Source organism: Canis aureus, chromosome 27, assembly GCF_053574225.1.
Source record: "Canis aureus isolate CA01 chromosome 27, VMU_Caureus_v.1.0, whole genome shotgun sequence".
In the NCBI taxonomy this organism is placed as follows: domain Eukaryota; kingdom Metazoa; phylum Chordata; class Mammalia; order Carnivora; family Canidae; genus Canis; species Canis aureus.
The window spans coordinates 6418989-6444797 of NC_135637.1; the positions used below are offsets into that span (position 1 = coordinate 6418989).

At 50.4% G+C, this 25809-nt stretch overlaps 1 protein-coding gene and 2 long non-coding RNA genes across 4 annotated transcripts in view; 2 read left to right on the forward strand and 1 right to left on the reverse strand.

Annotated features, from left to right (window-relative positions):
• Positions 1–25809, reverse strand: part of TMEM132C (transmembrane protein 132C) — a 300571-nt gene that overhangs the window by 9855 nt on the left and 264907 nt on the right. Inside the window, exon 5 of the mRNA XM_077875245.1 lies at positions 13519–13662. Within this exon, the coding sequence (XP_077731371.1) occupies positions 13519–13662 (144 nt within the window). The remainder of the gene's footprint in view (positions 1–13518; positions 13663–25809) is intronic.
• On the forward strand, positions 3368–25755 carry LOC144299710 (uncharacterized). Of its 2 annotated transcripts, none has more exons than XR_013366371.1 (7): positions 3368–3880; positions 5269–5428; positions 13905–14047; positions 14673–14796; positions 15411–15514; positions 16507–16634; positions 19886–25755. It is a non-coding gene; the product is annotated as an uncharacterized LOC144299710 (long non-coding RNA). The 2 variants fall into 2 exon arrangements; XR_013366370.1 differs by lacking the exon at positions 19886–25755 and adding an exon at positions 18500–18779 and having other exon boundaries at positions 3369–3880.
• LOC144299711 (uncharacterized) lies at positions 5466–8337 on the forward strand. The gene is made up of 2 exons (XR_013366372.1): positions 5466–7486; positions 7772–8337. It is a non-coding gene; the product is annotated as an uncharacterized LOC144299711 (long non-coding RNA).

Sequence of the window (25809 nt, forward strand, 5' to 3'; positions counted from 1 at the left end):
ACCTGAAAAGACCCTGGGATAGTACATAGTAGAAGCTTGAGGTGGAATGTAGTATAATCACAGAGTGAACTGGAATCTGTGTAGAGCTGCAGCTGAGACTGAGCTCTGAGTGGACACTGGAAGTGTCTGTTCCTCAGGCTGATGTCTGCTCATACAGTGAGCCACACCCCAGTCAGCCTCCCAGGATCTAAAGGGTTCATGCTACCTTCCTCTGGAGACTGACTTGCTGTGCCTACACCCTCTCCTCTGATCATACACATCCCTGACAGTCTGAGGCACCCAGGCCTCTGTGCACCAGGCTCCCTTTGCCTGAGAACACCCTTTCTTCCCTACTGGCCTGGCCAGGCACCTTGCCGACCCCCCAGGATCATTTACGTATTTGTAGTATAACTGCTTATCTTGTGAATGGCCGCATCGCATTAGTGACTACCAACCTATGTCCCTCCCCCTGTATTCCTCCCTTTGCTTTTCCCATTCCTACCACATCATTGCCTCAAGAAAGAGCAGAGACAGAGCACAAAGCAATATAAACACATAGAAAATAGAATAAAAGTCTGCGAACATTAAGACTATGTGTTCTAAAATCTAATCCCTTACGGAGATGAATCTGCCCACGGCCCCATGGCCATTCTCATGTGGCAGGAAGATGCCCATGTCCCTTGGGAGTGGGCTTGAAGGAGCACTATGAGCAGGGATTGGACTGTATCTGACTGGTGATGGATGCCCCGAGAGATTGTAAGCAGAACACTCAAGAAGACTGGAAGCCCCCCTCTCCCAAGGCCTTGGCAATAGTTACATCTTTTGAAAATTAGACTGGGATTATGTTCTGCAGCCTTAATGAATTGAAAATTGAGACTAGAAATCAATTTGTGTTTTCAAGAAATGGCATGACTGTCTTGCATATACAAGTTGTCGGATGTGATTTATACTGGCCCCGTGTGTCCAGATCAACCACCAAGCTATGAAATCCTTGAAGGAAAGAAGCACATCTTTTTAAATCTTTGATACAGTTCCACACAGCAGATGCTCATGAAGCAGGAACCTAGCAGAGTGGATAATGACTGGATAGATGAATGTGTGTATGTATGGATGCATGGATGGATGGGTAGGTGGGTGGATGGACGGATGGCTGTTTGGATATGTAGATGGGCAGGTGAGTGGGTAGATGGATGAATGGATGAATGCATATATGGATGGTTGGGTGGATGGATGAATGTATGACTGGAAGGGTGGTTGGATAGGTGAGTGGACAGGTAGATGGATACACACACACAGATGGATGGATAGATTATTGATGGACAGCTAGATAGATGAGTGAAGAAGCCTTTCTTCAGGAGGATGTCTGCTTCAAGACAACCAGACAAGGATCTTAGGGTGAAGGGAGACTGAGATATGATGGAGCCAAGAGCAGTGGAAACATAAGACATTTACTTGAAAGTTACCAGAAAGCTCTCAAGCAGTGTTTCCTAATCTTTTTGGGGCCATTGACTCCTTTGAGAACACATGTCAAGCTAATTTTTGCTACGGAAATGCATATACATACAGTTTCGCATAACATTTTGGAGTTAATGAATTCACACGTGGACTCCTCATATAGCACTTACCATATACTAAGCTATAACTGCCAATTTGCTGATCTGTCTCCTGTCGGGGCTGTGTACTCTAGAAGGAGCAGTGTCTCCTTCCAGGGGTCTGTGGACCCAGTTAAATCACATCAATGCTGAGCAATGAACTCGAGTGATCACCCTCTCCTTCCTCAGCTTCTGGGAACTATGGATGGCTACTCTGGGCCCGATTTTCATCTCCAACTCTTGCTTCTATTTGAAAGGGCAGCTGGTGAGGGCTGTGCTGAGAGAAGCTCCTCCATCTGCTGGGGACAGTGGCAGGAGCAGCTGGGAGGGGAACACAGGGATGGATCCTCTCACTCATGGTCAAGAGTGGTTTAAAAATGTTTACCTACTGATTAAGGGTGGAAACCAATTTTAGCTGCTGTCCCAGACTTGCCATTAGCATGTAAACACTGTCCTGGATCTGGGCAGGCATTAGCATAATAGCCGAGCAAGAGTTATATCAGTAATCACTTCTTTAATCAATGTTGTAATTTACAGACCATTGACTTTACTCATTTATTACCTTCTTGAGCTCTGGTGGGAGGGAACCTGGCCGCTCCAGAATATATAAATAATTAAGAGGAATGCCAAGGGTAAGAAGTTGCGGTGCCTGATAGAGCCATTGTCACTGCTATTCCTGAAGGTGTCATAAATGTCTGGGGAAGTCTCGGGATGCATTAATCATCTCCTAAGTGGCTAGAAGTGAGAACCACAATATCACAAAACGAGCTGGCTCATCTGCAGAGTAGGAACCGAAAACCCCACAGGAATCTATTTAGTTCCTTGGCTTCATTTCTGGGACTCTTTCATCCTTCATTGTGGGTGGGCCGCCCACCGAGAAAGCCGCCTGCTGGCCTCTGCCCACTCTGACATTTAAACTATCCGGTCCAAACGCACAGTGGCCGGACTGCTCTGGTGAAGCAGCACATGGTCAGCTGACATCTTCTGCTGTCATTTGGGCCTTGGCGACTTCCTGATGACAGCACCTGCTTCTTTCCCACGGGGAACCACTTGGGGACCACTTTCCATGGGGAGGGCAAAGCCATTTGCTGGTCAACCACTGACATCCAATGCAACTTTTGTCTGAAAAAGCAGCCAAGCATGTTCTCAAACTTGAGAAAATCCAAGAGGGAGGGTCAATGCACAGACTGTTGGGCCCAGCCCTAGAGTTTCCGACTGAGCAGGTGTTGGTGGGGCTCCCATGTCTGCATTTCTATCAAGGTCTCAGCTGATGCTGAGGCTCGGAGTCTGAGGACCACATGTGGAGACGCACTTCTTGAAATAATGCAATTCCCCTTCCTCTGTTTCCATGGCACCTTCTACTTCCTGTCAATCCATTTGGGCTGCTGGAAGGGAGTAATGCAGACTGGGGGCTTAAGGAACAGACAGTTGTCTCTCACAGCTCCAGAGGCTGGAAGCCCCAGATGAAGATGGCAGCAGGCCCGGCGTCTGGTGAGGACCCATCCCATCTCTTAGATGCCAGCTTTTCACAATGTCCTCACAGCAGAAAAGGTAAGGGAGCCGTCTGGGGACGCTGCTGTCAGGTCATAATCCCATCCATAAGGACTCCACCCTCATGACCCACCACCTCCCAGAAGCCCCACCTCCTCATACCATTTCATTGCAGGTTAGTGTCTCAACTGAGGAAGTGGGGTATGAGAGACACAGACATCCCATCCACAACATATTCCTTCCAGTACTATAATCATTCAGTTATGATGCTTTATAGCACCTCTGTGCTATTGACTCCCAGAATCCTATCTCCAGAACCCAGTGGCTTATTCAACAACTCCACCTGGATCTCTAATTAGCATCTCAATAAGCTTGGAAATCAAATTCCTTGCATTTTTTTGCCGCTTAGGAGCCCAGAGGCTGGAAATAGAAATTAGATTCAGATACAAAAATATCAGATTTACATTTCTTGCACTCCTGAGTTCTTAGACTTGCCCTGTTCACGCAAAATAGTGCACGGTCTTGTGAAGCAGCAATGTGTTCTTACATGCAATATGCCTTCCTTATTTTGGCCCTTTCTGGAGCTACCAGCAGCATTGTGTAGAAGAGGAAACGGGGAGCTGCTGCGGCTCGCTGACCTGGTGGCTGGCCCGCGGTGGGGAGGTGGGGTGAGCCACCTACTGATGACAGCCGCAGATGGCAGATTCAACAGACTACTTTGATGATGCTGCCCTCACAAGTGGCATCCTGAGATTGTGGCCCTGGAAGTCATCCTTCATGCCTCGGGGTCTCAGGGTCATCTCTGTTCCTACTGGCAGGTGAGCAGGGAAAGGAAGGGGCTGAGAGAGGCCACTGGCCAGCGAGTCCCATAGGTATCACGTCCACATCCTCTCTATAAGCTGCACTGGCCCTGTATCTTGGCCCATGTGAGCCCACTCGGAAGGGCTGGATCGGTCCAAATCTAGGCAGGAGACAGAAGCTACAGGTGACTTGGAGGAGGCTGTGGCAAAGAAACTCTTTACAAAGGTGTGGGCAGGGCTACAGAAACCAACAGAGACAGCACAGCACGCCAGAGATACAGGGGTAGAGGGTCAAAGAGCATCTCCAAAATCCAGGTCCAGCCAGAACCACAGAATGGGAGCTGGTTTAGAATTAGGGTCTTTGCAGTTATCAGCTGAAGTGAGGTCATACCAGCTTACCGTGGGCCACGGAGGGCTGGTGTCCGCATGGGTAGAGAAGAGGATGAAGAGGCAAGCGCCTGAGGGTGATGTGGGGCACAGGCAGAGGTGGACAGATGCGGCCACACGCCAGGGAACGGCAAGGACTGTGGCCACCGGGAATGGGCAGAGGCAAGGCAGGGACTCTCCAGACCCCGGAGCCTTCAGAGGGAGCAGGGCCCTCCCCACACCCTGGTTTTGGACTTCCGGCCTCCAGAACTGTGGGGGAGCAGGATTACTTTAGCCCCACAGTGTGTGGTCATCTGTGAGGGCAGCCCCGGATGCTGGTGCAGTTTGCCACCCCTGCAAGAGCCAGGCGAGGGACAGCTACTGGAACCCAGCAGGGGCGCTGCCCCTTCGGGGATACCTGCCTCCAGGAGCTAGGACCTCGCTGGAGGGCGCAGCCACTGTCAACCTCCAAGCTTGTGGGAAGGGGCCCAGAGACTGACGTCTCTCCCCTCGCCCCCTGCCCACTGGAGTCTCCCATGGCCTCAGCCCCCCAGGGGAAGTGGGGATGGCCAGGCCTGGTAAAGTGACCCCAAAGGCTGGCCTCCCAGGGCGGGAGGAGAAGATAGAGAGATCTGAAAGGATGTGTAGGAATTTCCAACACAGAGACCTTCTCTCAGCATTTTCCTATCTTCTTAGTCTAGGGTTAATGTTGAAAACTTTGTGTGAATCACAGAACCCTCTTAAACTCTAGCAAGATCCCTAGAGAAGTACAAGCTCTTCCCTGAGGCACCCCTGCAATCTCTCCCGTGCATCTTCTGCACATCTTCCCTTGTGCACTGTGCCTCTGGGTGGTGGTCCTCCTGCCACGGGGCTTTTGCACTTGCCTTTTCTTCTGCCTGAAGGCTCCTCCCCTATTCATCTGTGCAATTTGTCCCTCTTGTCCTCTTGGTCATGAAGATAGTGGTTCTCCACAGGGGGCCACTGTGTCCCCTGGGGAACATCTGACAATCCTTGGAGATCTTTTTGGTTGTCACAACTAGGGGAAGAATTGTCACAGCTAGAAGATGTGCTACTAGCATCTAATGGTTGAGGCCAGTGATGCTGCTTGACATCCTGCACTACATGGACAGCCCCCAACAAAGAATCAGCAGATCCTAAATGTCAGTGTGCTGAGGCTGACAGATGCTGCCTTACTCAGAGGTAAGCTTCTCAGAGGCCTTTTCTCCAACGTTCCTATTCAGATCACAACTCCCCCAGAACCCTCCCCTGCTTTATTCTTCTAGTTTATCATGTATTACCCTCACATATGCTAAGAATGTTACCTATTTATTGTGGTTATTATTTGTCCTCTCTTTCTAGAACATAAACTCTGGGATGACAAAGATTTTTGACTGCTTTGTTTGGTTTTCAGTGTTTTTTCAGTGATTAAAATAGTACCTAGTGCTCAGATATGAGGCTCACCACACACTTCCTGCCGGAGGGGCCACTGAGGCCTACCAGGTCCCACAGTGCCCCCACTGTGCACAGGTGCACACACAGGAGTATGCATGCACAGAGGCACACATGTACAGGTGCATGGTACACACATGAACAGCTGCACACAAGGATGTATGCACATACAGGTGCACACACACAGAGGTGCATGCACGCACAGGTGCACACACATACAGGTGCATGCACATACATGTATATGCATGCTCAGATGCACACACGTACAGGTGTATGCATGCATGGGTGCACACACATACAGGTGCCGACACAGGTGCATGCACATACAGGTGCATGCATGCACAGGTGCACACACACACAGGTGCACACACATACAGGTGCATGTAGGCACAGGTGCATACACAGGTGTATGTATGCACAGATGCACGCGAGGAGGTGGGTTTTCACTGGTGATGGTATGCTGTGTAACAGCAAACACTCACTGAGCATTTACACTGAGCCAGGAGCCACTTAGAGAGTTCACATGGATGATCTCAGTGAACTCTGGTCAGGAACACATGAGGGAGTTACTTTATCTTTTGAGTCATACCCACATTTCAAGTGAAGAATCAAAGTCACAGAGAGGTGATGTAACTTCCCCAGCATCACACAGCAGGAAGTCAGTGAGCCACACAGATAGTCAACCCCAACCCTCTGCTCCCACTGGCTCTGTGAGGATGGAGCTGTTTGGTTCTGATTCTTCCCTCTTTCCTACTGTGGGTGGTCTCTATTCTCCCCTCCTGCTGATGGTGGACCGGGCCCCATGATGAGCTTTGGCCAGGACAATGTGAACAGAAGAGACAGCTGAAAAGTCCCAGCCCAGGCTTTAGAGGTGCCACACATTTCGGGCAATCTTTGTGCACTCTGCCATGAGCGGCAGTTCCCTGAAGCAGCTGCGGCCGTTCAGCTGGCCCTGGAACGAGACCCAGGAGCCCAACCTAGCCCCACCTGCAGGGAATGGTCAACCCTAGCTGAGCCCACAGACCCCAACTGGCCTGCAAATGCATGAGCAAGAAGAAACGATCAGTGTTAAAACCACATGAACGTTGGGGCCACTGGTTATGCAGCACAGTTGCCTGGCTTATTCTGCTAAGTGCTCAGGGGCAGATGCACCAGCCTGTCACTCTCAGGAGCTTCCATGCTCCTCCCTGCCTTGTCACCACTCCTGGCATCTTATCCTTTGTCTCTCCTCCTCAGGAAACAGTGAGGCCGGGGTTGGGAGGACGAGGAGATGGCGAGTCCTGCTCCCAGGTTCAGGAAGGGGCACAGTGGTTTTGGGGAGCCTCCTTGGAGCGCTTCTCATCCTGGAGCAGTAGCGTTTGCGTGGTCACCCAGTTTTGGGTGTTCGGACCCCGTTCCTTTCTCCATGTCCTGTCTCCCATGAACCGTCTGGCCCCTCTGGCTTCCGTGTGCAGACAGCCTTCCTCCACGGCTGCCGTAGGGAGGCGCTCCATCTCAGGAAGGCCTGGTGCCCGCCGGGGGTTCCAGCATCACTGAAGGTGTCATAGTGGCTCTTCTGACATCTTAGTGGGACAAGGAAGGGAGACCAGCAGGGCCTGAGGCCAGCTGTGTTTCTGGGGTGAGATCTGGGCACCTCCCTTCTTTGCCCTTCCTGCCTCTCACTGTGGCGGCCAAACGGGATTCCCACGTCCCACGGCCTTGGAAGTCTGTTCAGCGATTACGTGCACTTTATCCAGCTGACAGTGCAGAACGCTGCCAAGACTTGGAAGCGCCACGCGGTCTCGGCTCAGGAACCCTGTCCTCTCGGAGGTGTCTATGCTGGGCCAGGCCTGGCTGGGAGGAGGGGGGACAGGGCAGGGTTGGGAGGCCAGAAGGCCCAAGGGAGAGGCTGGGAGGGGAGGCTGGGCTGTGATGCTGACTGGGGCACTCGGGCTCAGGGAAGGGGAGGAGAGCGTCCACGTGGCCTCCAAGTGTGGCAGGGAGCACACTTGCCTGGGATGTGTGGCAGATGCCGCCCGCCCTACACTGTGTCTCCTTCGTCCACTGAACAAGGACTCCTTTCAGCCACCACTTCTGTGCCCTGCCCTGCTCCAGGCACATGTCTTAGTGCTGAGATGGGACGTGAGAGGTCGGACAGTGCTCTCCAGAGGTTCCATTTCGGGAGGACAGCCACAGATGAGAACAAGCAAGCAAGGAAGCCACCGTGGGCAGCCCACACCACGAGCAAAGTGGACGAATGACCCATGATGGGGAACGAGCACAGAGCAGACCTCTCTGGGAGGTGACGTTTGTCAGACGGAATCATCACTGGCAGGAAGGTGGCAGCCGTGCGGGATCGGGGGGAGGAAGATCCCAGGAGAGAGAAACGACGAGATGAGCGAGCACTTATGAAGTGTCTGCTGTATGCCAGACTCTGCGCTGAGCGCACATGTACTTTCATCCTCACACACGCCACTGTGCAGGGGAGGACACTGCAGCACAGAGAGGCTGAACATCTTCTCCAAGGTCACACAGCTAGTGGCCCTTGGACTTGGATGGAAAACAGTGGTCTCACTCCAGAAATGCTCCTCTCTTTTTTAAAAATGATCTTTGCCAATTTGGTGAAAACTTACCTCTGTTCTTTTGCTTTTGAATTAAAAAGAACAGTGGATATAGAGACATTTCTTGGGGTCTGTGAATGGCTCTTCCTTCTGTGACGTCTCCGAGCCACGGCGCTCACCAACAAGAAACTTATTAGACTCAATCCTCTCCTTCTCTCAGTAGGAGTCAGTGTCACATCATCATGCACAACGACTCATGTGATTTTAAGAGCAGAGCTGCATCTCGGGCCCCTCAGCACGTGCCATTCTTTACATGGAAATTTAGGAGCAACATAGTTCTTTTCTTTTTTTAAGATTTTATTTATTTATTCATGAGAGACACAGAGAGAGAGGCAGAGACACAGGCAGAGGGAGAAGCAGGCCCCAAGCAGGGAGCCCGATGGGGAACTTAATCCCAGGACTCCAGGATCACAACCTGAGCCAAAGGCAGATGCTCAACCACTGACCCACCCAGGTGCCCCAACATAGTTCTTTTTGAAGAAAAAAAAAACCCTTTGGTTTTCTCTGAAATGTTATGGAGAAATTTTTGACATCTCAAAGCTGGATGTATCTAAGACACACAACCTGATGCTTTGATACACACACACACACCATGAGACAATCCCCACGGTCCAGCTCAATAGCGCACACTGCTGCTGACATGGTTCTTGTTGCATGTGTGGACGTGTGTGTGCTGAGAAGGATGAATACAGTATCTGTTCTCCTAGCAAATGCCCAGTGCTCACGATGGTGAGCAGGGCTCCCTTTTGCCCCCTTACACGGTGCACAGTCCCAAAACAGGGCTGGGTCTGTTGTAGAAGCACAAGGGTGGTGGGTGGATGTGCGTCAGGGAAGCAGGCTGGGATGCGCCATGTAGGGACACCATGGCATCTCACAGCTGCCAGGAGAATTGGGTGAGAAATCCTGCAAATGTAGGAATTAGCCCAGTGCCCCCACACGACGGGTGGGCAGGTGGCGCCAGGCCCAGCAGATGGGGAATCTGCAGAGGGTTGGACAGACAGGGTGACTTAACCCCAGAAGTGTGTGTACAGGGGCTTTGGTTTCTCATGCCTTGAGGAGGAGCATGGAAAGAAGCTTCCAGAGTGATAGCCTGAAACAGATCTGACCTCCCTCCAGTAGCTGTTGCCCTGGGTCAGTCCCACCCCCCAGGGGGCCATCTGCCTGACCTCCCTCCACGATGTCACTTGAGATCCTCAAGTCCTGGGATCCAGGACACAAGGCATAGACGGTCCTGTGATGATGGGACTGGGTGCCCCACTGCTTCTCTTTGACCCCCCCCCAGCCTGGCAGAGCTACAGGGGGGCAATAGCCGCCGTTGCCTGAACACAGTGCCGTCACCTGGCACTCCCACTCTGTCACCAGGAGTGAGGAGCAGAGGCTGTACGGGCGGACTTGGGCGGGGTGTCCTGAAGCCCTGGGGCCAGGCTCCCTGGCCGCGACCACATCTGACTCCCCTCTGGGAGCTCAGGCACCAGATGCAGCAGCAGGCCAGCCGGTCTGGGCCTCGAGCAAGTGTACTGTATTTATCCGACAGGTGTTTTCCTCTTCTGATTTGGGATCACTCCATTTAAGCTTTCCACACAGCAGGTGCCCATTTCCTTGCCAATTACCCGCTGGCTTCATAGCCAACTGCAGGGCCACATCCTCCTGGGAGAAGCAGGGGCACAGGCTTGCCGGAGATGAGAATTCAGACTTCATCGCCTCCTCTTGGCCTCTGGCTCCATCAAGGGAGGTCATCGCTTTGGCTAATGTCACCAGGAAAAACCAAGGAGTCCCCAGTACCAAGACAGGCCCTAGAAAATTGCCAACACACTTCACGGAATGAACCAGCACGTGATTCAATGTATGCCGCTAGGATGCGGTTACTTCACGTACCACAAGGCAGAGAGCTCTGAGAGGACCCTGTGCTCTGTTGTGTCTGCAGGACACGTCTTTGTCTCAAAGAAGCTGACGTGTGGACAGATGTGCACAGCAGACACTCTTTGGTGGTTCTGGGGGCTGGGGATGCTTGACCTTGTCATGCATGCCCTCCCTGTTATTGTTCATGAGACCTTTTTGGATGGAACTCTGCCTTTCCTGGGACACAGCTCTTTCTCCTCTAGATTGGAAACCCACAGACGCTTATGGAGTTCCCAGAATCCAGCAATCCTCAATGCACATTGTGATGCTTGCAAACACAAACCCTGAGCACTGAGAGCCCTGTAGACCAGAAGCCTCGGCACTAGGCCACTTCCATTTCCCAGATGCCCTCCAGTCAGGGACACATGAGGGCAGAGGGGAAAGGAGGAAACAGGCAAAGCTGTGTAAATGCCGTGGCCCATCTCTGCAAGGCACACCAGGACGCACCACCCTTCTATGTACATGATCCTATCAGTGTCAAGAAAGGCATAGAAGGAGGGCGGGCAGGTCAACACTGATCCCTGGAGGGCTGGGGGGGCTGGCAGGTGTGCTGTAGGCATCTGTGTATAGATTTTCCAGTTAAAAAACTGTGGTTAAAAAAAGTTTGCGTTTCGTGATCCCATTTTTTTACAAAATTATAGCTCTATATATGGATATGCATAGATGTGTCAAGAGAGATGTGTAAAAAATGATCACCAAACTGTTTTAATAAGAAACCACGTATTGTTTGATTCCATTTATATGAAATGCCCAAAAAAAGGCAAATCTATAGAGATAGAAAGTGGATTAGTGGTTGCCCAGGGCTAGAGGTGGGGATGAGGATTAACAGTAAATGGGATGATAAAATATTCTAAAATCGGGTCATGGTGATAGTTACTCAGCTCAGTAAATTTACTAAAACATCACTGAAGTCTACATAAGTAGATAAGTTGTAATTCTAATGTTTTTAGCCACACTGTGAATACCACCCAGATTATGCCCATCGGTGCTCCACCTGCAGCCCCGTCTTACCTCATAGGGCTATCCAGGGATTCCCTGAGCCAACCGGGGTCGGAGTTAAGTCCTTCCATGTGTTGGCTGGAGTCCTGGCTCTTAGGGGATTTGCAAAACGGTCATAAAGATGCCAAGGATTGGGGATGAGACTGCGGATGGGGCAGAGTGGGGGCTGGCTCTAGATCCAACCAAGTGCCTTCTCCCTACTTTGGCCTTGCCAAGAAAATGAGGTGATTTGGCCACAAGAAAGTGAGGTGACTGTCCAGCAAGAAACAGAGCGCAGTTCCCTGAGAGTAGTGGCTCTAATGGCAGAAATTCTGCCCACCAGGGGATGCTTCTCTGTCTGGAGACACGTGTGGTTGTCACCACCCCGGGAGTGCCATAGACATGTGCTGGGTAGAAGCCAGGATCACTTCTTGTGCACAGGATAGCCCCCTAATGAAGATTACCTGGCACAAAGCATTGGTAGTGCTGACATTGCGAACTCCTCCCTGAGGCCAGATCTTTGCCATCCAAAGAGGAGCTGTTCGCCACGGCAGCCAGGGAGACCGACACATACCCTACACATCAGATACACACTGGATTCGGAAGGCTGGGTACCAATAAATATGACATGACACTCATCATTTTTATATTGATCACATGTTGAAATGATCATGTTTTTAATATAATGGGTTAAATACATGTATTTAAAGCAATTAGTTTTGGGATGCCTGGGTGGCTCAGTCACTTGAGCGTCTGCCTTCAGCTCAGGTCACAATCCCAGGGTCTTGGGATCAAGCCCCACATAGGGGTCCCTGTCCAGCGGGGAGTCAGCTTCACCCCCTGCTCCTCGCCCTGCTTGTGCTCTCTCTCTCTCTGAAGTAAATAAAAAAATAAAAATCTTTAAAATAAAATAAAACAATTAGTTTCACCTGTTCTTTCTTTTCTGAATGTGACCGCTGGAGAAATTTAAACCACATGCATGGCTCATGTTGCACTTCTCTTGGACAGTATGGTTCAGAACTTCATGCCCTCCCTGCTCTTTTCAGACCTCCCATAAGGCATTGTAGATTTGGGGCTGCCAGTAAATCACTCTTGGGGGAATTAGGAAAAAGCTCTCTTCCTTGAGATGTTGAGAATATGCTGGTGTTGCTGGGATCCCTTGCTGCTGCTGGACGGTTGTCATAACCTAGATGGCTTGCATGCCCCCCCGTGACTGTGGCCCTGAGTGCAGTGAGCGGTAGTGGCTGGGCGGGTCCTGTGGTTTTCAGGGAAGGATCTTTCCACCCCATTCCCCACACTCAGCAGTTTGTAAGATTCTCTTCTACTTACATGTGCTGCTTTCAACACCAGAGAAGAGTGTTGCTCTGATGCTGTGTCAGACCCATTTGAGAAAAAAAAAGCATTATCTTGTTCCTTGCTTTGGATCTTTATGTTTTCTTCTGGGTGTGTTTGCAGGATTACAAAACATATGGAGAAAGACCAAGTGGTTCATTTCTGGTTTGGAGAAACCCTCATGCTGTGTTATTCTTTTTTTTTTTTTTTATGCTGTCTTATTCTTGAACAAGCATTGTGGGTACATTATCACAGCAAATATTGGTGGGAAAGACCACACATTAGGGTCATTCCCTCAGGAAACTTACGCTCTAGAGCAGAGATTGCTCTAGGCAACCTTTTTCTTGGAAGGATGAAATAACAAATGTGTTAGATCTGCAGGTCAGGTGGTCTCTGTCAAAACTGTGTGACCCTTGCAAGAGCCACCATAGACAATATAAAAATAGGTTTAAGCAGTCATGTTCCAATAAAGCTTTATTGACACAACAGAGTGGGCTGGATTTGACTCATGGTTCATGGTCTGTCTTATCAGTGGTTTCAATAGCTGCCCCATGGACCAGACTCACAGTGCAGATGTGTTTTTTACCCATTAAAAAAATTGTAATTGGTTGCCGATGATGAAAAACAAGTGATCTTTACATAAAATCCAAATCTGTAGTTTCTCTTGAAGAGCCAGCAATACTGAACTCACATTTACTCATGGCCACGATTAACTGTAGCTGAATACCTCTGCCCCTCTAGCCCAGGCTGCGTCTGGCTTACTCCGCTCCCACTGCAATCACCTGCTTGGTTACTGTGAAGTATTTGGGGCTTGAGCCCCAATCCAAAGCATACCTGATGAAAACTGGGTTTGGAGTGATGCCAACATAGAAAGACTGAAATGGAAAAATTTAGTAACTCAACTGGAAGTGTGGTGTCCATAAACTGACTAAATGAATTTATTGTGAGGTGGGGGCTGAAACTCTTCAGGGAATGGGATGCCCAAGAGAAGTCCCCATCAGTTCAATCCAGATGATTAATGAGGACATTTACCTTGATGACATCCTCGTCTGTGGACTTGCACTCCACCGACTCGGAGATATCCATCACGGCACTGTTCTCCTCCACAGAGACCACCTTGATGGGCAGGACCACTGTCTTTCCCGTGAGGATGGCAGTGTTCAGAATTTCCGTGTCCTGCCAGAAGAACCAGACATGCTTGGGTCAAGGGAGCTAGTCAGTCAGCTTTTGGGAAGCTCCCAAAGTGCCTGCCAGGCTGTCCTTATTTAGAACAAGACCCTGTAGCACTCACCTTGGGAACTTGGGCAAAAGTGGCCATTTGGGGGGATAATTTTCCAAGAACACTGAACAATTTATTTATGATCATCTTCCTGGTTACCAACGGCAATGGTCGAAAAATACGTTTTCTCCTTTTGCAGAGACCAGGTAAAGTGATGCATCGGTTAGGTTTGGGTTGTAGGCAACAGAAACGAACTCCGGCTTGTCTGAGCAAGAAGGTGCAGCGGTGGGTTGAGAAATGTGCCTCCCCACCCAGATGCCCCTCCTCTAACTTCCAAAATGGGTGAGTCTGTTCTGTTACATATGGTCTAAGGGACTTTGCGGTTGTGAATAAATTACGGATCTTGAGGTGGGCAGATTACCCTGGGTTACCTGGGGCAGACCCAACAGAATCATGAGAGTCCTCCTAGGAGGTGATCACGAGGGTCAGAGGAAGAGGGGGTGAGGCAGGCACAGAGGCAGAGAGGCAGAGATCAGAAAGATAGGATCATAACCTGAGAGAGGTGGGGGTCCCCAGGAGCTAGCTCCCCTAGAGCCTCCAGAGGAAACCCAGCTCTGCTGCTACCTTGATTTTAGCTTCATAGGACTCATTTCTGACTTCTGATGTCCTGAGCTGTAATTTATTAAGTTGGTGTTCATCTGGTACCCGCAATAGGAAACAAACACAGGTTCTTCTCGGTTGGATCCTGTGCCACCCCAGGGTCAAAGGAAAAGCTAGAGTGGGCCTTGGAAATGCAGACCCCCAGCCAGCTTCCAAGATATTGAGAACTGGAAAGAGAGTGGGGCGGAGTGAAGAGCTTCAATCATTTCTCCTCTAGAGTCCCTCTGCAGACGACCTATCTAAGTTCTCTGGGGGGACAGTCTGGTTGGGCTCATGGGGGTAAAATGCCCATCCATTCCTTGTCTAGGGGAGGATGGCACCCCTGTGACTCACACCATTACCTAAGACAAAAGGTCACTATTGGAAGAAGAGAGATGAAGAGCTTCCCACACAGGGAACAAGAGCAACAGTGGATGCCTGCCACAGGATCAGTGAGTCAGTCAGTTTTCTCCCCTGAAGCCCAGGACCACTACCCCCAGGTGATGGACACCAGACCCCTAGGGCACTGTCTTTCATGCAAACCAAAGAGATCTTCCTCTGCTGCCCATGGGAGCCCATTCCATCACAGCTGTGGGGACTTTGGCTCACCCTGCTCATACTGGCTTCATGCAAAATGATTAGCATCCCATGTCCCGCACATGCAGTGATTTTCAAAGTGATAAAGAAAGCACTTTCTCTTTTGAGTCTGGAGGCACTACCTGCTTGCACTTTTGTCATCCTTCCCTTTATGGCCAAATGAAGATAAAAAAATAAAAAAGGTCTGTGGCTTTGGGACATCTATTAGCACCTTTTACCTTTGGGCCAGTTTCTCCTAAAGTCCGTCTCCAGAAGCACTGCTCTACTTTGAAGCAGGAGTTGTAAGGAAAGAGGTTTTCTCACTTCTTTCTCCAGGGAAGCAATTGACACAGAAATGACCTTTTGCATTAAACAGGAGCACAGTTGAAAGAGTCATCCGTTATAAGTAGAGTCCCAGTCTCTCTCTGATGCTTGTACCCACCAGCCAGCAGTTAAATAACCCTCTGCTGGCTCTCTCCTGGGTCCACAGGATTCCTGGCGCCGGGGCTGCAATCTGGCGGCTCCCACACTGGCCATTACAGATGCTAAGAATACCACAGAAATTCCCCAAGTCCATTTTCAGCTTCATTACAGGTAATGTGCTCAGAGCTCAGCCTTTACATTTTCTCTCTCAGAATGGTCTTTGGCTAATGGCTTCATTAAGGCAGCAAACTCCCTTGTGGATTAATTGTGATTAGCTTCCTAATGGTCACTGCAGGTGCACACATGCCCACACACACATGCACACACGCCTCCACCTAACACTTCCTATCCCTACACTGAGTTGTGTCAAGATTCAGACTGGGTGGACATGGTGTACGTCTCACCAGCCAACAAAAACTGCAGGAGCAGAGAATGAATAATCATGGAGATTCCACATGGGTGGAGGAGGCGTTGGGTGTCAGTGGCTCGGACTGAGTCAAGCATCCCTATTTGAATTGTGGCCACCAGGGAGGTAGCACAGCCAGTGGGCCCGGCTGGAGAGGTGCCAGGGTGTAGGTCACCTGCTGAGTGTCTTCTGTGGGTCCCTCCAGATCCCCTCTGCCTGCACTGTGTCCCACGAGGCTGGCCAATGTGGACAGAGCTACAGTCCCCTTGCCTTCTGGCTTCTGGCCACCGTGGGACACATCATGAAACCGTGTTTCCCACACAGAGTCTATGCAGTTGGTGGGAACCGCATGACTAATTCTGGCCAGTTGGTTGTGAGCTGGACCCCATGTGTCACTCCTGGTCTAGAGCAGTTACCCATGTTCCTGTGGGGACTTTTCCTGAGGCAGAGTGACCAGAATTATTGCAGATGGTAGCTGCTCCATCAGCCTGAGGCTCTGAGTGGCTGTGAGTTAGGGGCCCCTCTGTGGACCAACTCCAGGGATAGAGGCCGAGCAAGAAGTAAGAGTAGGGCACCTGGGTGGCTCAGTCGGGTAAGCATCCAACTCTTGGTTTCAGCTCAAGTTGTGATCTCAGAGTCACAGGGGCCCCATGTTGGGCTCTGTGCTCAGCAGGGAGCCTGCTGGAGAGTCTCCCTCTCCCTCTGCTCCTCCCTCCGTGCTCTCTCTCAAATAAATAAATAAATGAATATTTTTAAGGAGATAAGAATAAATGCTGGATAACTTGAAGAACTTGGGCTGCTTGCTACTGCCACACATTCTACTTGCTCCTGACCGACGCAAAGGGAGACTGTCTGCTGAAACAGCAGGAGGAAGAGCCTATGATGGTAAGTTTAGTTTTGAACATTTTTATTTCAGGGACCTGGTTAGTGTGCCTATAATAACTTCGTGAGCATTTAGGGCACATTTTGATACTGGTTTTTGCTATGCATACCCTCCCCTGATGAACTGGATGCTTCTTTTAGCTCTCCAGTGTAGACTTTGGGATTTCTCGAGGTCAGGATCTGTGTGTGTGCTGTGACTGAATTGTACCCCCCACCCTCAATCCATATGTCAAAGCCCTAATCCTCAGTGGGACTGTATTTAAAGATAGCATGTATCTTTCAAGAGGTAATTAAGGTTCTGTGGGGTCATAAGAGTGAGCCCAATCCAACAGGACTGGTGTCCTTATAAGAATGGCAAGTGACACCATGGATGCAGCCGTCTGCAAACCAAGGGGAGGCCTTGGGAGAAAGCAGACCTACTGAATCTCAATCTTACATTTCCAGCCTCTGGAACCACAAAAATTCTGTTGATTGAGCCCCAGCCTGCAATCTTTTATTATGGTAGACCAGAAGGCTGCAAAACGGGGCAAAGACAAGTCCTTTATCATGATCTGAGAAGCAGCCTGTGCCATCATGAAGAAAGGGGGGACAGATTCTGTTGACATAAAAACAAGCGCAATGTTACGAGAGGCAGCGATATTGGTGGATCTCAGACTCTGGGGGAGACAGAGGTGGGAAAACATGTCTCAGGGTACATCTGGAGCTGTGGGACGGAGTCCTCAGGGAGGAGCCCTGGCAGTCTCCCTAAGGTGGGCCTGGCCCATTCCAGAGGTCAGGAGGTAGAAACTCTTGCTCTACCCTCTGGTCCTTGTGAGTCAGCTGTTTTCAGATTGGACTGTAGCTTCCCACTTCTCCGACGTGGGATTATGGAAAGCAACAGCAAACACTGTGGATGCAGGGAGAACACAGAAACCCAGGCGTGGACCAGGCACGTGGGGCAGGTTGGGCAGGAGAGGTCATTTGTCTGGCCCCAAGGACCCAGGAGAGGAATGTTTCAGGATTGAGGGGAGCTTTCCTAGAGCCAAAATGTGCGTGTGAGTATATGTGTATAGTAGGCATGTGTGCATGGTATGCATGTATGTGTGCCCATGTGTGTTCATGTACACTGTGCACATGTGTGATATGTGTGTGCAGTATGCACGTGCCCATGTGTTATGTGTGTCTCTGTGCATATGTGTATGTGTGTGATATGCACGTGTGCATGTGTATGTAGTATGCATGTGCCCATGTGCCATGTGTGTGTCTCTGTGCAGTATGTGTGTGCACACCCACATGTGGTACTGACACAGCAGACAGAGGTACACATGGCTGGCTGTCCTCCCAAATCCCTCTTCAGTCAAGGCTAACTCAGTATTTAGCTGAAGTGCAGACGATTGTACTGCTTTTGGAAATCCACCCAAGGCCCCTGGACCTGGACCCAGGGGAGCACCTCCCAGGCAGGGCCGCTGGGCAGGTGAGCTGTGTGCCACCTGGTGTCACAGAAGGGAGCCCATCCTCTGCTAGCACGGTGTCCTGTTCTGTGGCTCCCGCTGCCTCCAGAGCAGGCCCACCGGCCGGTGTCCCCGCACAATGGAGTGTCCTGTGCCACCGACTGTTTGCTCTGCCCTCCTCCTGTTTTTTCTCCCCGTGCCCCCATCCAGCACCTGCTGCTCTGCTGAAAAGATCAGTAAAGTTGGGGACTTTAAATCATGGTCATTTCAAATTTGAAGAAAGCCCAAGGCTTTGGAGAAACTGCTTTGTTGTTTGAGTTGCCCTCATAAATGTAAATTGGTTTGGCTGTTTTCTGTATTTTTTTTTTTATTTTTTAAATTTATTTATTTTTTTTTTTCTGTATTTTTACAAATTGTATTTTTAATTTTTAAATCAAGAACCAATAGGGAATTACTTCTGGAGCGTTAGACTGAGGGCTGTGCACTGACCTGATGATGCTGGATGAGTGAAACCCCAAGGGCTCCCAGGAGGGAAGAGGAGGGCAGGCCGGTGTGGCCCATCCATGCCACGGGGAGTCATGACCTGCTGGCCCGGGCCACCGTGGGAGCATACCCTGGAACCATGCTGCAGAGTGCAAGGAGCCGTGCAGAAGGCCTTCCAGTGCCTGGCTCCATCCACACTAAGTGTCCAGAACAGCGGCCCGTGGAGACGGAGAGTTGCCATTGGCGGGGGGGGGGGGGGGGGGGGGGGGGGGCGGTGGCACACAGCCACGGTTCCAGAGGCAGATGTCTAATCTGCAGGCTGATAGAAATGTTCCTGGACCCAGGAGTGGTGGTGGCGGGGCAACTCTGAGAACGAACTAAGAACCACTCCATCACTGCTTGAATATGGTGGCTCAATGGCCTGTGGACCATCTCTCAGCACAAAAGAAGGAAGGACAGCAGAGCCCTGGGAAGGCCACGGTCGGGCTCCTGCCTGGTGTGGCCCAGGTGAGTTGCGGGGCCTCTGAGAAGCACCCAGTCCCCCTCGCCCTTGGGTCACACAGCCTGAAGTGGGATCTATAGCTTAGAGGCCGGATGCCTGGCTTCTCAACTAATGTTGGGGGTTCAAATCTCATGAAGAGTCTGAAGACAGGACCTGCTGAATCTAGAATGTTCCAGACAGGGCGGAAACAACCTCTTTCAAGGCAGAAGTGCCTGCGAGCCATTGGGAGGCCTTGTTAATAAAAGCCATGGGTTGCATTTGGGGAGCTCTTGCTGTATGCCAGGTGTTGCTAGCGCTGCCACGTGTACCCCAACCCATGAAGCAGAGTCTCAGTGTCCTGGGTCCACAGATGGTGAAACTGAGGCCCAGAGCTGATCAAGTGGCTTGTTCAGGGTGCTCAGCACGAAGGCGGCCTGGCCAGGTTTAAATGTGCAGCACCAGGACTGGAACACCCGTTCTGATGGCCTGAGAACCTGGGACACAACTGAGAGTCCTGGCTCTGCCCCTTTCTGGCCATTATTTAAATTCTCCAAGCATCTATCTGTTCCTTGGGCTGTGAACCTGGGGAATAATCAGTGTGGTTGTGAAGATTACCCCTGATAATATGTACGTGCGCAGGTCAGGCTCAGAACAAAGCCTGCGTTGACCAGGAGGGCAGCTGGCTCGTGTGCCAGGGAGGCGTGCGGGCCAGGCAGTCGGCACACTGAGGGCCCAGGCCTCTGTGGGGCGTGCATGTGTGCGTGTGTGTGCGTGTGTACAGAGAGAAGGTAACAGCTAGCAGTGTTGAACACACAAAATCTAGAATGACAGAATATTACCACGTCTTGTGTTCATTTCAGGTTTTTTTTCTCTTTTGTAAAAGAGAGACAACAAAGGCTCAGCACTTCGAAATCTCAAATCTCCTCCAATCCAGATTCCTGATTTCACTCCCCAGAGGCCTCTGCCATCAGGAACTCGATGCACATCTTTGCAGTTTGTGATTTTAGACTTTTATCACATTCCCACATAGGTAAAGAAACTCCAGCATTGTTCCCTCCATTTGTTTTTTACAAACATATGTTGTATACGATTTACACCAGCAGGTCATATTGCGCTTCCATCCGTCTGCTTACTTCTTTTTTCACTCGCCTTTACGTCTCTCTGATCTGTCCGCATCCACCTGGCTGAAGCACAGATCTACACTGAGACCACATCAATCCGCTGATCTAATTCCATCTGTCTCAAAGAGCAGCTAGGTGTCCATCATATGGCTTGTCCATGTTTTACTCTTCTGTTCACCCTCTGATGGAAGTTCAGGGGGTTTCAGACTCTGCCATTACAAAGACCTCTCTCTCTCCTTCTGTGCATGCACTTGAGGCTCTCCAGCACCTCCTCGTCCCCATGGAATCGCTGGGCCGGGTAGACACATGCTTCCTCTTTGATTCTACCATATTGCTGCACACGGTCATGCTCTCAATTACATTCTGAGCAACAGTACGGGAGAGTGCCTTTTCCTGAAATTCTTGCCAACACTTGGGTGATTACGCATCAACCTGGCCAGGTGGCAGCCCCCAGTTACTCCATCAGACACGAATCTAGGTGCTAGATTCTAGGTGTGGGTAATTTGGCAGATGTGATTCATGTTCATTATCATTTGACTTTCAGGAAAACAGATTATTTTAGATAACCTGGGTGGGCCTGGTTCAATCAGTTGAAGGCTTTTAGATGCGAAGCTGAGACTTCCCAAGGAAGTAAGAAATTCTACCTGAGGACTGCCACTTCAGTTTTTTCCTGAGAGACAGCCTGTGGACCTGGAGATCTCCCTCTCTCTAAATAGGAAGATCTATATATCATGCACAGCGTGTATATGGTTCTTTCCTTCTAGAAAATGGGTCAGTGGTGGGTGAGCATGGGTGTGATAGACTGGTGGCCCATCTTGCCTTGGACTCCAGAGAAGCCACTGGATGGGGACACGAGACTATTTCTTGTTTATGTCCACACCGTTCGCTAGCTTCCAGTAACTCAGATCCAGGCTTCCTCCTTTGCTTGTGGCCAGAGACACAGTTCACTCCTGTGAAGGGTGTAAGAGGAACCAGCTGCCCTGAAATCTGTGTGTCCCCTCACACCGGCTTTGAGGGAGAAACCATGGAGGTGAACCCACACCCTTCACGGATACAGATAGAGCCCAGGATGTCCTGTGGGGTCTCCTCTGATTGTGGACTGGGACTTTAACATCTTCCCCGAAGAAGGTGGTGCAGAGTGAACTCCACTAATGGAAGTCTACAATTTACTGATTCATCATCAGTGCCAGGGTAGAGATGGCAACCATGTGCTGTGTCTTAGAATTGAGTCTTAAAAATTTGATTAATTTAAATACCTGCAGGAAGGGAAGGTGTCTGCGACAACCTTGCCTATACCTTTCACCGTATGTTAGACATGTGTAAACCGATTAACAAGAACCAGGGGCCAGGTCCTCCCGCAGTCTGCTCTTACATAGACTCAAGAGCCAAGAATGGTTTTGGAATTTGTCAGGGCTTTAAGAATATGTAACAGATACCGTATGTGTCCTTTCAAAGCCTAAAATGTCACTCTGGAGCCCCTTCCAGAAAAAACTATGCATGTCCCTGGAAAGAGGGTCACTCCCCTAAATTGATGGAGTTCTCATCCAGTGGGGGCCGCTCCCATTCCCCTCCTGCTCCTCTGGGCGCCAAGTCCTTCTGCTTTGCTGGACCGGTGCATCCACATCCTTGTGGACATGAACGCCTGTCACTACCCTGATGGATTTTCTCTGCCACAGTTGTAACCAGCTCTGCTGCACTGTGTCCTGGCTGGACTTTGACAGCTGTCCCACCACTTGCAGGACACCTGCACCCTTTGCCAGACCTGGTAGGTATGTCCTGTGATCATCTGCATTGCATACAGGAGTCCTGGATGCTCTGGACCCACGAAAAGCACTGGACACTCTAAAGCAGAAGGACTCTCACGGAACAGGAAGGGATGTACAAATTGCAGCTAATCTTATAAGTGATTCATATTTTACAGTAGTGATTATTTTTGTGGAATTTGTTTCCCCGTACGCAGTTTTAGCTCCAGGAGGGGGGGGTGTGGATACCCAAATAATATGAAGCTCCTACAGCTCCTTGCAGACTGCAGTGTGGGAGACGACATTACAAAACGACCTGCTCCCAGAGAAAGATACAGAAGCAGGAAAGTCAATTTTTTCCTCCAAGTTGGCCAAAGCACTGTCAGCCGGAAGAACATGCCACAGGGCTCGCAGCAGGGCCCTCGTGACGGCAGATCCTCACGACAAGATGGGGCCCTGGCTCAGGTGGCAGGTTCTGGGGAGATGGAAGGTCTGGGTTTGGAAATCAAGAAGAGAGTCCATTTGCCAGCATTCAGGGGGCTGAGACCCTCCTTGCTTCAGTGAACACAAATCAAAGCACCCAGCTTGCTGTTTGCACACTTGCTGTCGTGCGTTCCAGGTCCTGCCCTCTCTGTGCTTTGTCTTCCTCATCTGTGAAATGGAATAATCCCACTTTCCTCTGAGAACCTGAGGAGAAGTTATGCAACCCCTGCGGGCTCAGAGCTCTGCACAAAGGTGGCCACTCCATGAACACTAGCACCGTCCAGGAAACAACGCCCAAGAGCCATGACTCTGGATTTCAGCGTCCTATGTCAGCAGATCAGCCCTGAGCTCTCAGCTTTAGGACGGTGCGCATGCAGCCCTAACAACTGGGAACTAAATTAGCGTTGCTTGCAAGTCAATGGAGGATCCGCTTAATTAAACTTTCAATTCGATCAGGACATAACGTCAGCAGGACCCCCAGGAGCGGTGGGAATGGGCCTTGCTTGCAGGCTTCAGACCCCTGACACTGAACCCCATGATGTGAGAAAGGGGAGCCTGCTGGCACTGAGGACTCAATGGATTTGGGGTCTGGACCCGACCTCCCAAGGGGTGATGAAGCTCCCCCTTCCTGAAGGAAAGAAAGACAACTTCCCCCCATTCTTGCCTGCCTTATGGTCGTGAGGTCTGTCTGGCAGGATAATATTTTGAGAGATTGGAATAGTTGAGACACGTGGGCAGGCAAAACAGCCTCCACAAATTCCCAAGACAGCAGAGGGTTCACGAGTACTGAAAAAGCGTCTTGGCCCAAATCAGGAGGGCAAGGGGGCTCCCCCTTCCCCACCCATCTGGAGCAGAAAGTCCCCTCCCCTGGCCTTTGGACCGAGGGAGAGGGAGCATGCACCCAGTTCCTGGATGGCCCTTCCTCTGGGAAGAAGCAAGAGAAGCGGCTGTCTGGTGTCTCTATGCAGCAACATAAAAAAAAGCTTCTGAATCCCAGAAGCAACCTGAGAAAGGCAAGGGCTAGAAAAATAAATCGATTTGGTTTGGAAGAAATACAAATGAGTGACATTGTAGCACTCAGTCTCCATTATCTTCCTCCTCTTTAGTAAAGGAGCTACAGTGTTTGGGGACTGGGGTGGGAGGGGAGAGGACCCCGCTGACACACTACACTGCTCAACCTCCCTTGCAGCGAGGTGCGACCCTGGGATCTAGTCTCAGCACGGAGCTTCTCGAGGGTGCTGCCCAGACCAGCAGCGCAGCATCACCCGGGAACTTTAGAAATGCAGACTCTTGGGCCACACCCCGCACATACTTAAGTCAGAAACTCTGGAGGTGGAGCCCATTGGCCTGTGTTTTATCCATCTCTCCAGGTGATCCTGATGCTGCTCAAAGCTTGAGGAGAGTTCTAGTCCAAATGTAAGTGGAAATATTATGTGGCACTTTAGGACATCTGCTTGATGGAAGCTAGACTCTTTTTGTTGTTGTTGTTTTTCCTTTTCCCAGTTACCTAGAATACAGATACAGGAATGTGAGCAGCCAGCTTGGACCATGAGACAAACCTGGAAGTGAAAAACACTCACCGAGTGTGGTGGGGTAGAGAGATAAGAGAAGCCTAAATCTCCCATAACTAAGGAGTAGCCCTAGACTTATGTATGTGAGATAAAATTTCCTTATGTTTTAGTTATTGGTTTTGAGACTTTTCTGTTAAACTTGGCCAAACCTGAGTCACTTGCATGTAGAACCCTTCCATGAGAAGGCCAGGGTGCTAGCTGGTGGCCTGCATGTTGGGAAGGGCAGGGGATGGTTGCAATGCCATTGTTGTCAGTTGAGCAAGGCAGACAGGAGGGCATTCTAAGAGCAGACCTCAAGCAGAGCCTGACAAGTCACCCTAATTTGCAATAGCAAAAAAAAAAAAAAACCAAAAAAAAAAGACTGCGAAAGGGCATTCATTTTCTCAATTCAAAGCCGCCTAGTTAAAATGATGCACAGGCTGCCCGGCAATCAACTGGTATGCTGATTAATGAAGGTGTCTGAAATGAAGGTTCTGGATTCAGGGCAGATGAGTCCAGAGAAGAGCCATCAGATAAACAAACTGACTTTGTTATGTGTGACCAGCAATTTACATAACCCTGTGATTAAGAATATATTATGGACACACACTGGGATTGCAGGGGCGGCCTTTCAAAATCCCAGCCACTGATGTGGTTTCCCATCTAACCAGGCTAGCGCAGATACCCCGCTCTGCTGCATGGCCTGGTCTGATGGTCCTTCTCATCAGGGAGGGAGGGGAACCTTGTTACCGGCCGGCTTGCAAGCGGCAGGCCTGATGGAACAGGATTGGAGCCAGCCAGATTGGAGCTGCCGCCTCCTCTGTGCCCATTTCCTAACGAACCAATGCCTCAGGGTTCCGTGCACGATATTCTGGTAAAATTGATTTTTAAAATGCTTGGGGAGATGCCAGTGGGGAATGCACAGCTGATGGGGTCATGCAAACTAACACTGCTGTAATTTCCTCCTTGCAACTGCTCTGGGTCCTCTAGGAGCAGTCAGAGCCAGGAGGTGGAGGGGCAGGGAGGGGACGTGAGCTCACTGCCCCAGGAGGGTTCCCCTGATGCTGCGGGGAGCAGGAGGGACGACCGCCTCCACCAAGAAGGTGATGGGCCCTCCATGTGTGGCTGTGCTCGGTAGATTTCCCCGTCTGGCACCTCTGCCTGGCTTCACCTGGCAGTCCCTTCCCTAAATCTTAGCCCCGCAGGGTGGTACGCAGGACCCCCCAGGTAGGGCCCAGGTCTGACAGCAGGAAGCATCTTGGCCTCTGTTCCAGGCAAAGTGCAGAGGTGCTGAGCAAGAATAAGGCAGCTCTTGCGTCCCAGGTGACAGCCACAAATCCCCAGAAAGACTCTTATTCATGGGGTGTCTGCCAGGGGTCCAGCGGCCAGCGTTCACAGCAGTGATGACCATCATCAACATCCTGCAAGTGACTTCTGGGGATTCACCCCAAAGATACAGATGCAGTGAAACCCCGAGACACCTGCACCCCGATGTTTCTAGCAGCAATGTCCACAGTAGCCAAACTGTGGAAGGAGCCTCGGTGTCCATCGAAAGATGAATGGATAAAGAAGATGTGGTTTATGTATACAATGGAATATTCCTCAGCCATTAGAAATGACAAATACCCACCATTTGCTTCAACGTGGATGGAACTGGAGGGTATTATGCTGAGTGAAGTAAGTCAGTCGGAGAAGGACAAACATTATATGTTCTCATTCATTTGGGGAATATAAATAATAGTGAAAGGGAATATAAGGGAAGGGAGAAGAAATGTGTGGGAAATATCAGAAAGGGAGACAGAATATGAGAGACTCCTAACTCTGGGAAACGAACTAGGGGTGGTAGAAAGGGAGGTGGGTGGGGGTGGGGGTGACTGGGTGAAGGGCA